Here is a 12,271-nt window from a genome sequence, read left to right as displayed (position 1 = left end):
AGCAGGACGCCACGCCTAGACACATTTCTGTGCACACCAGTGTCAACCTTCTGCAACGACCATTTCCTCCACGGCACCCTGCTCCACTCTTCCTACACTCCTTTTATGAGCTAGGAAACCCCACGGCACCTTTCCCTGCAATCGCAGAACGTGTAACACTTGTCCATCTACTTCCTCCCTCCTCACCATCCAAGGCACGAAACATACCTTCCAGGTGAAGCAGCGATTTATTCATTCAATCTAGTCTACAGTATTGGCTGCACACAATGTGGTCTACTCTATACTGGGGAAACAAAGCATAGATTGGGTGACCACTTCGCAGAACACTTATGTCCTGCCTGCAAAAAGACCTTGAGCTCCCAGTTACCTGCCACTTTAACACACCACCCTGTTTCCTGGCCAACATCTTAGGCTTGCTGCAGTGCTCCAGCAAAGCTCAGTGCAAGCTGGAAGAGCAACACCTCATTTTCCACTTGGAAACCCTGCAGCCTTCTGGACGTAACATTAAGTTTAATAATTTTAGGGCTACAGCACCTTTCCCCATGCTTTCCCCCACCCCCACACACCAGGTCTAGGCATCACATTGGCTGCTACCACACACTACCCATTGTCAGTCACCAATAGCCCTCATCAGCAGCTAATCATTCCCCAAAAAAGTAGTGTGGTGCTGGAAAGCATGTCCAATCAGACAGCATCTGATCCCTGATGAACAGCTTATCCTCTAAATGTTGACTCTCCTGCTCCTCGGATGCTGCCTGACCAGCTGTATTTTTCCAGCACTACACTCTTTGACTGATCTCTAGCATCTGCAATCCTCACTTTCTCCTAGTTATTTATTCCCCAGACTGACCTTTAACCATTCCTTTGTCTGTCCAATTGGTTCTCTTTTTGGGCTCTTTTTCCACCCATCGTTTATTCTCCCCCCCCACCTCCCGTACAGAAACCATCCTTATTCTAGCTACCATAAGCTCTGAAGGGTCACTGCAGTTGGAACATTAAATGATTTCTCTCCACAGTTATTGCCAGGTCTGTTGGGATTTTCCAGCAATTTGTTTGTTTTTGTTTCATATATCCAGCGACCGCATTTCTTTTGGACTTTTTTTTCCAAAAAACTCAGTATTTAATAATGCCCAGTATTGCTCAATACTCAATATCTTGCCTAATTTTGCTTATTCATTTTCCATTTAAAGTACTTATTCACTGGAGCTTAAAAATTCTCCTGCTCCTTGGATGCTGCCTGACCTGCTGCGCTTTTCCAGCAACACATTTTCAGCTCTGATCTCCAGCATCTGCAGTCCTCACTTTCTTCTAACTTATTCACTGGAGTCATACAGACAATATCCATTATTGTTAAATGTCATTAAAATGAGCTCCCGAAGGACTGACAGAAAGGTCTGTTCTTTTAGGGTACTCACTCTCATATAATAGTGATTGACTGGTTCAGAAAAAAAAAACGCTATTTCTAATTTGAACTGTCTTCCATTAAGTAGTGTGATCTAAAGTATACTATTATATTAAATCATGTTTTGTTTCCATTCCATCTCAATTTCTCTCTCATTAACTTGTGCCAAAACATCCTCTGCTCTAGACAATAGCTGTGAACCTTTGAAGAGCTGTGACTTCCTTTCTGAACTTATCCAGTAATGGATCATCCTTTATGGAGGACCCTAATTGCCCCTCCTACTCAGTGTCACTGATTCACTAAATGCAAATTGCCCATGTCGGGGTTGGAGTCTCTTCAAATATTCTGTGGTTTTGCTCCTCACCAGCAACACCTCCACTATTCTGGTCATTATTTTCTCCAGACCAACTGGGATATTGTTGCAGCAGTTTATGAAACATGTTTTTGATATGTGCATCCACATGTTTCACAAAGTCCACTTGGATTTTTTTTTAAATCTGCTGACCACATGCTCTCAAATGTTCCTTTGTGGGAACTTGCTGTACTTTGATTCGAAGTGGTGAATAGCTACCAAGTCCCCACTGTCTATAGAATGCATTCAATGGTGGTAGTGGTTATGTGAGAAGGGGCCAGTAAAGTCACTGGCTTTATTATAAACACACATTCTGCATGTAAAAGGAACATTTGACAAAAAAAAACAAACACCAAATCACACAGGATTCACACAACAGCTAGTCTTCCATTTAGTCTCAACTTGAATTCCAGCTCAGTATATGTAGTTTCAAATTAGCAGATACAAGTGGAGCAGCAGAGAGCTTTGGAAAGTGAATAGAAGAGGTTTAAGGTTTTGACTACTAATGATATAGTTGACATTAGTGACGCAAAGGGATTTTGAAATGCACAAGACAACAAAGGTAGAAGGAATGAAGAGTTATTGGAGGGTGCGGAATTGATTAAAGAGATAGGAAAGGACAAGGAGACAAACAGATCTGAACATATTGTATGATCTAATTTAAAAAGTAACAGAGGGACTAGGAGCCAAAGTAGTACAGCAGATAATAGATGTGGTACAGCTTGGAGGAACAAGGTATTAGATCACTGAATTCTGGTACAGCTGACAAGACGCAGAGGTCAGATGCATTGTTACCTTGAGTTGCAATTATTCCACAGTTATAAATGAGTGACTTGGCAGCAGATAGGCTAAGGGAGTGCAGACATCAGCAAGTTATGAAGATTAAAGGAAGTGGTCTTCATGACAAACTATAGGATTGAAAGTTCAGTTCTGGGTCAAATAGGATGCAGTGATAACAAACAGTAAAGCTAACACAGAACAGGATAGGGATGGGATCAGTGGCAAGAGGATGGGAGTTTAACCGTAGAAGACAAAGATCTTCCAAACAGTTAATTGTTCAACTCAGTTTAACATGTTTCTTTTTTGTTTGGATATTAAAGCTCATGACTATTGAGGATGATCACACCTAAGAACAACATCATTCATCACTGCCAACACAATATAAAACATTACCTGGCTGCTGAGTAGGATCTAACTTGCAGTTTTGGTAAATGTTCTGAAACAGAAAAGAGATTTTAGAAAACAAAAGTTAGGATTGGGAAAGAAAGTAATGTTTAAATCTCTCTTATTTGGTACTTATAGTTAATTTTAATATTAATTTGCGTACAAAGGGAAGTTTTTGGCCATTCTTTGGAGTGATACCTCATGGGAGTTAAGTCATGGGTGAAGAATAGCAATTAACTCCCTTGTCAAAATAAAGTTTTTAAACCATGAAGGATAATATTAAAATAGTAAGCCATGCTGACACTACATTAATTGGTGAAAGCATTCTGAAGTCTTACAACTGAATTTGCTTAAAAGCAGATAATTCCATATATTCCAAGCAATGAAATATCACTTCACAAAGGCTGCAACTAAAACAGACCTATTGTAGCATTGAAAAATACATTGTGCATTTTGACCACTTGAGGCTCACATACACAGATGTCTGAGCAGAGGGAGTCTGATAGGAAAAAGAGAATAATTAAAATAGGATCCATCTTTAACAGTTCATCCAGTTATAAATTCTAAAGATTAAACACAGCCATTCTACAGGACTTGTGACACAGTAGTAATGTCCCTTTGGGCCTCAATTTTAAGTCCAATTTCAGGATGTGATGGCCAAGAAAGTGTCATAACACATCCAAACCATTTGATAAAAACTAATAACAATTACTTTTATCCCAAAGACTTCATGATAAATGATATTTTCATGTTTCAGACATTAAGAGAATACAGTCTGCTTTCTGCGGAAAGTATTTTAAGACATGCTCGGACTGTGTTAGATACACAAAGGAAACATTCCAGTTCAGGTTTAAAAATAAGAAAGCTTTTCCAAGTATGTGCACTCTAACTTTGCAAAAATAACCCTCCAAACAAAGACAAAACTTCAAATTTCAGAAAGGCACATCACTGCACTGCTCATGAATATGATGCTGTCTATGCCCATCTACCAGCTATCAATGTCCATTCACTATCATCTGTATTCCCACACAGGCAAAAGTGATCAGGACATTTCAGAGAGGCAATGGCACAATTTGCAATCACAGACAAAGGAAGTCCAATTTCTCTAGTCTGGAGGTGAAGAATTGAAAGGTAGTTTTGAGACTTAAGCTTGTGCAAGATGAACAACTCCGCAAAAAACACAATTTTTTGTATAATACACAAAACAACTGTCTTCCAACACAGTAAACAAGATGCAAGAGAGATAATCAACTAATATTGCACACGATTGAGTCAACTTGTAACCAAACATGCCTTCAGTGATGCTGAGTGGGAAATCTGAACAAATAATCTAAAGGCAATCTCTCTAGTCGACTGGGTTGAAAAGCACATGGTGTGGAAGTGAGGTGAAAGACCGTCCGAAAGCAAAAAAGTCCCCAGTGAATGCCAGTCAGAAGTGTTGGTGTTATTTCACATAACCAACTGCTGAGAGATTTGGAGAATGAATTATTAACCATCCAACTAGAATCATGAAGAATTTTAATATCCTATCCATCAATCACTCAGTGGACAAGTGGACAAACATATCTCATTCATTAACATGTACGTTCAGTTGCAAGATAGGAAGACAATAACAGCATTCATTTCAAGAGGGCTAGAATACTAGGAGCAGAGATGGACGACTGTGGCTATTCAAGGCTATGATCAGATCACAGAATGCAGTTTTGGGCCCTGTATCTGAGGAAGAATGTGCTGGCCTTGGAGGGGGTCCAGTGGAGGTTTACAAAAATTATTTTGGGGATGAAGGATTTGTCATATGCGGGACGGATAAGGACTCTGGGCCTGTACTCAATGCAGTTTAATAAGATGAGGTGGGGAATTTATTGAAATTTATAGAATATTGAGAGGCCTAGATAGAGTAGAAGTACAGTAGTTGTTTCCACTAGTAGGACAGACTAATGTAGTGACTGTAATGGAATCACTTAGCTGAATAAGAGTTCCTTGATTGGGCCAGATTAACGGCTGACAGACATAAACAGGAGCGTCAAAGGTTCTGAGCACTCAGAGCTGTCTCTGCCAAAGCAGGACCAGTGTCAAGGACTCTTCAGGGGAAATAAAAGGGGACCTAGTGACAGAATACTAGCCACTCTGGAGTTATTTTAAATTGTAATAGAGGGCACAGCCTCAGAGTGAAAGGACAACCCTTTAGTACTGAAATGAGGAGGGATTTCTTCAGCCAGATGGTGATGAATCTGAGCACTCATTGCCACGGAAGGCTGTGGAGGCCAAATCACTGAGTGTATTTAAGACTGAGATAGATAGATTCTTGATTGGTAAGGAGATCAAGGGTTACAGAGAGAAGGCAGGAGACGGAGGTTGAGAAACATATCAGCTATGATCAAATGGCAGAGCAAACTCAATGGGCCGAATGGCCTAATTCTGCTCCGCTATCTTACAGTCTTATTCCAATGTGCGACAACTGCATGTTGCAAGAGTTCTGTGATATTGGCAACGAAGAGTTCAATCTCAGTAACATTTAACATCTTTTAAAAAAAGAAAAAAAAAGTCACTGTCACATAGCACTTGGCTGACATTTTAAATGATAGATCTATATTGGGTGCTATTGATCAAATTCTGAGCTTTTATTTATTAAATGAGTATGTCTGAACGTACACAAATATTTCCTGCAAACGTTGGAGAAGAATGACTAAAACAATTGAATGAATCACTGATTAAATAGATTTAGCACAAAACCAAAGAACTAACCAAACTTAATTAGTTAGTCTATCAAGAGAACAAGTAGCTCTCAAGAGTGTGTACAATTATTGATGTAATTACTAAGAAACAACTTTTCAAGTTACAGCTGCATCAGCACAAGCTCCGATGCAGAATCCACATTATCTCTTGCTTTAGTAAATTGTGGAAAACTGATGCCAGGGAGTTAACGGTAGATATAATCTCAAATCTAACTTTTGCTAACTTTTTTCTCTGAAGGTAATCCAGAGAAGGTTCACTAGGGTGATTTTGGGTTTGGAGGCACCACCTTATGAGGAAAGGTAGAGAAACCTGGGCCTGTACACACTGGAGTTGAGTAGCATGCTGAACCTTGCTTCAAGATTCTTAGGGTAATGTAACAAAGTAAATGTGGAGAGGTCGGTTTCCTTCTGCGGAAAATTCTAGGACCAGGGGGCATGGAACAAGCTACTAGAGATGCTGTTAGAGGTGGGTACAATTATAAAAGGAATTTGGACAGGTACATGGATAGGAACGGTTTAAAGGGATATTGACCAAACACAGGCAAATAGGACTAGTTCAGTTTAGGAAACTGGACTGGCATGGTGGGGTTGAACCGAAGGGTCTGTTTCCATACTATGACTCTACAGCCTGATCTCAGAGTAATTCAGGCACGTCAGGATGGAGGGGAGGAGGCGGAGGCGGAGGCGGAGGCGGAGGCAGAATTTACCCTTCCGGAAGTTGAAAATCTGTGAAATTCTTCACAGCAGATATGCCTTTATTAAGTTCAGATTCAGTGACATCACAGCTCCCCCCTCCCTGTCGAGAGTATTTAGAAGTTGTAAATGTCCAGCAAGATGTGGACAGGAGGTTTCCTTTTCTGGGAGAATCTAGGGCTAGGGGTCAGTTTAAACTTCCAAATCATTCAATTATAACTGAGACCAGGCACACTTTTTCTGAAGTTTGGACACCATTGGCAATCTCTTCCTGCAAAAAAATGGTGGAAGCAATGAAGGCAGAAACGTTGATGCGGCTGTGACTCTGTGTCCATCCTTACTGACATACACAGGCTGCTATAATGTTATACATCCAACTGAAAATCTAGCTCTCATTTTTTAAAAAATGCTGCTCTGCTATCTTACCCCAATTCACAATCGCAAATCTCTCAACTTCACATCATCAATCTCACAACATTCACGTCTGCCTATCCTTTTTCCATTTTCTCCCTTTCCCTCACTGATGCTGACAGGAGAGTTGGTCACTTCAGTTCAATTCCTTTAAACTCACTCCCTAAACTCTTCACTTCTCCTTAGCTTTTAAAAAGAAAAGGTGCCATGTTTACAAAAGCACCTTTAACATCGTAAACCATTGAAGTCATGATTTGGAGATGCTGGTGTTGGACTGGGGTGTACAAAGTTAAAATTCACACAACACCAGGTTATAGTCCAACAGGTTTAATTGGAAGCACACTAGCTTTTAGAGCGACGCTCCTTCATCAGGTGGTAGTGATGAAGGAACGACACTCTCAAAGCTAGTGTGCTTCCGATTAAATCTGTTGTACTATAACCTGATTTTGCTGCGAGTTTTAACTTTGTAAACCACTGAAGGCACTCAACTAAGCCAGATAAGGTGATATTGTAACAGATGACCCATGGTTTGGTTAAATGGAAGGAAATTTGGATTGGTTAGAGGGAGAGAATTCCACAAGGTAACAAATCGTCCTTGATTTTCTGGGGCTGCCCAGTAATTTGGCTTTTTGCCGCACATTTTGGGTCAGTCACTATGTCCTAGATTTCCTCCACCTTTGCAGACTTTGTAACTGCAAGTGCACATTTGTGGCTGTTTGGTAGTTTGTGTATGGGTCTATCCAGAACATGTCGAGGGCTGTGGAATCTGAATTGGCAGCATCAGTTTGGGGTGGATCACACCACTGTAGATAGGGGTTTCATCTACAAGTCAAGTCAAAAGACCAGTCCCTTCCCCACACCCACTTCCCAAAGTCTCATCAGCAAACCCCAGGGTGAAGTTTCTCTCATCCTTTTCCAAGAGAGGTGGTCAACCTGGAATTCCAAATCCTGGCAGCTAAAGGAACAGCTTCCAAAAGTGGTACAATTAAAAATCAGCAATGTTTAAGAAGCTAATCCCAGAGGAATGCAGTTTAGAAAAACAATTAAACAGTCAAAAGTGTACAAAGTCACCATTCCCAGTGCCATCTTGGGTACAAGGTTAAAGAAAAAATAAAGTTATAAGTTGAACATTACCGCCTTTCTTAGTATAAAAGTAGATTTAAAAACTCAGTTAATCACAACATAATATTTCAGTCATGTACCTAATCTCTCTGCAGCTTGATATCAATTTTCCTATTTGTGAAACATTTGAAAAATCTTACAAATCATATACATGAAAGACTCATTTAAGGTCATAAATTGTACATTGCAACATATAATAAAACACCATTTAAATGCAAGTTAACCTTTCAGTTTTGTCAAGGGTCACAGCACAGAACATCAAGTAAACATATAAGTACATGGATTAAAGTAGTAGAGAATGTTCAACATTGACTTTAAAAAAGTTAGAAAATTCATTAGTGCTAACAGAATGCCTATATCCAACAATGCAGCCAAAATCTATGGCAACCATTTAAGCAAAGTGTTTTCAACTCCAACAGGGCATCACATTACATCATGCCAAAGCTTAGACAGAAAGCAGCAGTAGCAAACTCACAACAGAAATCAAATTTAAATGCTGTAATGTAGACACAGATTTAAGATAAATTGGTTTCCATTTGGAGGACCCAAAACTGTGATAACAAACTTGACACCTCTTTCGTATCAGTAATCATCAACTCACATCACAAGTACCAGCACAAACACAGAAAAGTAATCAATAATGGAAAAGATAACGGTAATGGAACACAGCCCATGAGATGACTTAGCTGCTGAGTACAAACACAGCAGCACTGGCAGTTTAACCTTGAAAAAAAAGACAAATGATTAGTTTGTATGTGCAGATGTACTGCTAACTGCTGCAGCTGTAAAATTCTTCCAAGAGCATGCTAAACTCAAGAATTCACAGAAATATTCAAAATTCAGACACTAAACTCGATAATATCTCGTAGTATCAGAATGTAATCAGCAGGAAGGATATATAAGAACAAATATGCAAGAAAATTACACAGAGAATTGCTAGGTGCTTAATCAGGGAGCCAGTGCTGACATAATGTGCCTAACTGGCCTCTTTCTACAGTGTAATGCCTCTGTGATTAAACAAAATGTCAGAGAAGACTCAACAACCTAAACGGATGCCAAAAGGTGGAAACAGAAAACACAAAACATTTATACATTCAAATTTTCACTTAATGGAAAGAGCCCCACAAGCTAACTACCAAACTGAAAAATAAAGACACATGGAGTAGTTCATGCTAAGCTTTTATACTTCATTTTATCTGGAATCTCGACAGCGGGGGGGTAAAGAAAAGTGAGGTGACTAACCTAATAGTAGGCTAAGCGGTGGATGACATGATGGAAGGGCGCGAAGAATATCAAGCAGGCAAATATTATGGTCCCTCATATACCGGGTGTAGTCCGCAGCACCCTGTCTGCTACTCAGCTCTTGTAGTCTCCGTTTCTCAAAAGAATCAGAGGTGTGTTCAGCTAAAGCTCGCAAACATGCCTAAAATACACACACACAGTTTGAAATAAATCAAAATCATGCATAAAAAACTGTTCTTAAAAATAATAACTGCCGTTTTGTGAACACTCTGACTTGCTAGGACCCATCTGTCCTATTCCCTTTCCTTCTCTGTGCCTCTCCTCAAAATAAACTTGAGTGAGTTTTAGCTCCCCATATTCTCTTTTCTTGTCTGGCCAAACATTCTTTTATCTAATAAACTTTGCTTAAATAGAAGCAAATGTATTTCAGTTTAAAGCTGCTAAATAATTTAGAACATAGAACATAGAACATAGAACAATACAGCACAGAACAGGCCCTTCGGCCCACGATGTTGTGCCGAACTTCTATCCTAGCTTAAGCACCCATCCATGTACCTATCCAAATGCCGCTTAAAAGGTCGCCAATGATTCTGACTCTACCACTCCCACGGGCAGCGCATTCCATGCCCCCACCACTCTCTGGGTAAAGAACCCACCCCTGATATCCCCCCTATACCTTCCACCCTTCACCTTAAATTTATGTCCCCTTGTAACACTCTGTTGTACCCGGGGAAAAAGTTTCTGACTGTCTACTCTATCTATTCCCCTGATCATCTTATAAACCTCTATCAAGTCACCCCTCATCCTTCGCCGTTCCAACGAGAAAAGGCCGAGAACTCTCAACCTACCCTCGTATGACCTATTCTCCATTCCAGGCAACATCCTGGTAAATCTTCTCTGCACCCTCTCCAAAGCTTCCACATCTTTCCTAAAGTGAGGCGACCAGAACTGCACACAGTACTCCAAATGTGGCCTAACCAAAGTCCTGTACAGCTGCAACATCACTTCACGACTCTTGAATTCAATCCCTCTGCTAATGAACAATAATACACCATAGGCCTTCTTACAAACTCTATCCACCTGAGTGGCAACTTTCAAAGATCTATGTACATAGACCTCAAGATCCCTCGGTTCCTCCACCTGACCAAGAACCCTACCATTAACCCTGTATTCGGCATTCTTATTTGTTCTTCCAAAATGGATAACCTCACACTTGGCAGGGTGGAACTCCATCTGCCACTCCTCAGCCCAGCTCTGCATCATATCTAAGTCCCTTTGCAAATGACAAATGCCCTCCTCACTGTCCACAACTCCACCTATCTTCGTATCATCTGCAAATTTACTGACCCACCCTTCGACTCCCTCATCCAAGACATTAATAAAAATTACAAACAGCAGAGGACCCAGAACTGATCCCTGCGGAACTCCACTTGTAACTGGGCTCCAGGCTGAATATTTACCATCTACCACCACTCTCTGACTTCGACCGGTTAGCCAGTTTTCGATCCAATTGGCCAAATTTCCCTCTATCCCATGCCTCCTGACTTTCCGCATAAGCCTACCATGGGGAACCTTATCAAATGCCTTACTAAAATCCATGTACACTCCATCCACTGCTCTACCCTCATCCACATGCTTGGTCACCTCCTCAAAGAATTCAATAAGACTTGTAAGGCAAGACCTACCCTTCACAAATCCGTGCTGGCTGTTCCTAATCAAGCAGTGTCTTTCCAGATACTCATAAATCCTATCCCTCAGTACCCTTTCCATTACTTTGCCTACCACAGAAGTAAGACTAACTGGCCTGTAATTCCCGGGGTTATCGCTATTCTCTTTTTTGAATTGGGGCACAACATTCGCTACTCTCCAGTCCCCTGGTACCACCCCCGTTGACAGTGAAGACCAGAAGATCATTGCCAACGGTACTGCAATTTCCTCTCTTGCTTCCCACATAATCCTAGGATATATCCCATCAGGCCCGGGGGACTTGTCTATCCTCAAGTTGTTCAAAATGTCCAACACATCTTCCTTCCTAACAAGTATCTCTTCTAGCTTACCAGTCCGTTTCACACTCTCCTCTTCAACAATATGGTCCCTCTCGTTCGTAAATACTGAAGAGAAGTACTTGTTCAAGACCTCTCCTATCTCTTCCGACTCAATACACAGTCTCCCACTACTGTCCTTGATCGGACCTACCCTCGTTTTTGTCATTCTCAGGTTTCTCACATACGCATAAAATGCCTTGGGGTTATCCTTGATCCTATCCGCCAAGGATTTTTCATGCCCTCTCTTAGCTCTCCTAATCCCTTTCTTCAGGTCCCTTCTGGCTATCCTGTATCCCTCCACTGCTCTGTCTGAACCCTGTTTCCTCAACCTTATGTAAGCCTCCTTCTTCCTCTTTACTAGACAGACATTCAACCTCCCTCGTCCTGCCTGATAGGTACATACATATCAAGGACACGTCGTATCTGCTCCTTGAAAAAGTTCCACATTTCCACCACATCCTTCCCTGACAGCCTATGCTCCCAACTTATGCTCCTCAAATCCTGTCTTACAGCATCGTAATTTCCCTTCCCCCAATTGTAAAATCTACCTTGTTGTGCGCACCTATCTCTCCATAACCAAGGTGAAAGTCACAGAATTGTGGTCACCATCACCAAAATGTTCACCCACTAACAAGCCCATCACTTGTCCCAGTTCATTACCGAGTACCAAATCCAATATGGCCTCCCCTCTGGTTGGACAATCTACATACTGAATTTAGTGCAGTCTTTTCTTATCACTGTGGTATTTTGTATCTATCAATCAATCTGCACTTGCATCTTTTAAACAATGCAACATTTTCTCATCCTGCCCTAACCAGTCTGTTGTAGTGAAAGTGCTTTGTTATCATACTGTGTCTTAGACTTAAGTTTTTCTTTCCTTGGTCCTACTGTGCTTGTTTTGGTTTCCTCAATATTTATTTTTGCATTTCCATACAACCATCCCAATATACTCCTCCCTCTTTCTCCCTTCATGATAAAGTTTTGTTCTTTATTTCACCATTAACTTATCTCACTCCATTCAGGGTCAAAGCTGCATGAGTTTGGGCTCACTAAATGGTATATTATAATCTGCATTCCAGCAATGTTGCTTCAAAGATGCTCCGTT

General features: G+C 40.9%; 1 protein-coding gene across 6 annotated transcripts in view; it reads right to left on the bottom strand.

Moving 5' to 3' along the window:
* mtrr (5-methyltetrahydrofolate-homocysteine methyltransferase reductase) overlaps positions 1-12,271 on the bottom strand; it is a 91,987-nt gene that overhangs the window by 45,141 nt on the left and 34,575 nt on the right. For all 6 annotated transcript variants that reach the window (XR_011961338.1, XR_011961339.1, XR_011961340.1 and 3 more), the window contains 2 exons: positions 9,122-9,302; positions 2,928-2,970 (listed from right to left, as the gene is read on the bottom strand). Coding sequence is in view for 3 of the 6 variants with exons in the window: in XM_072575514.1 (XP_072431615.1) it covers positions 2,928-2,970; positions 9,122-9,302 (224 nt within the window). In the remaining 3 variants the exon portion in view is untranslated. The remainder of the gene's footprint in view (positions 1-2,927; positions 2,971-9,121; positions 9,303-12,271) is intronic.

This window comes from Chiloscyllium punctatum, chromosome 8, assembly GCF_047496795.1.
Source record: "Chiloscyllium punctatum isolate Juve2018m chromosome 8, sChiPun1.3, whole genome shotgun sequence".
Taxonomy (NCBI): Eukaryota; Metazoa; Chordata; class Chondrichthyes; order Orectolobiformes; family Hemiscylliidae; genus Chiloscyllium; species Chiloscyllium punctatum.
This window is presented reverse-complemented; position numbering and strand designations above follow the sequence as displayed.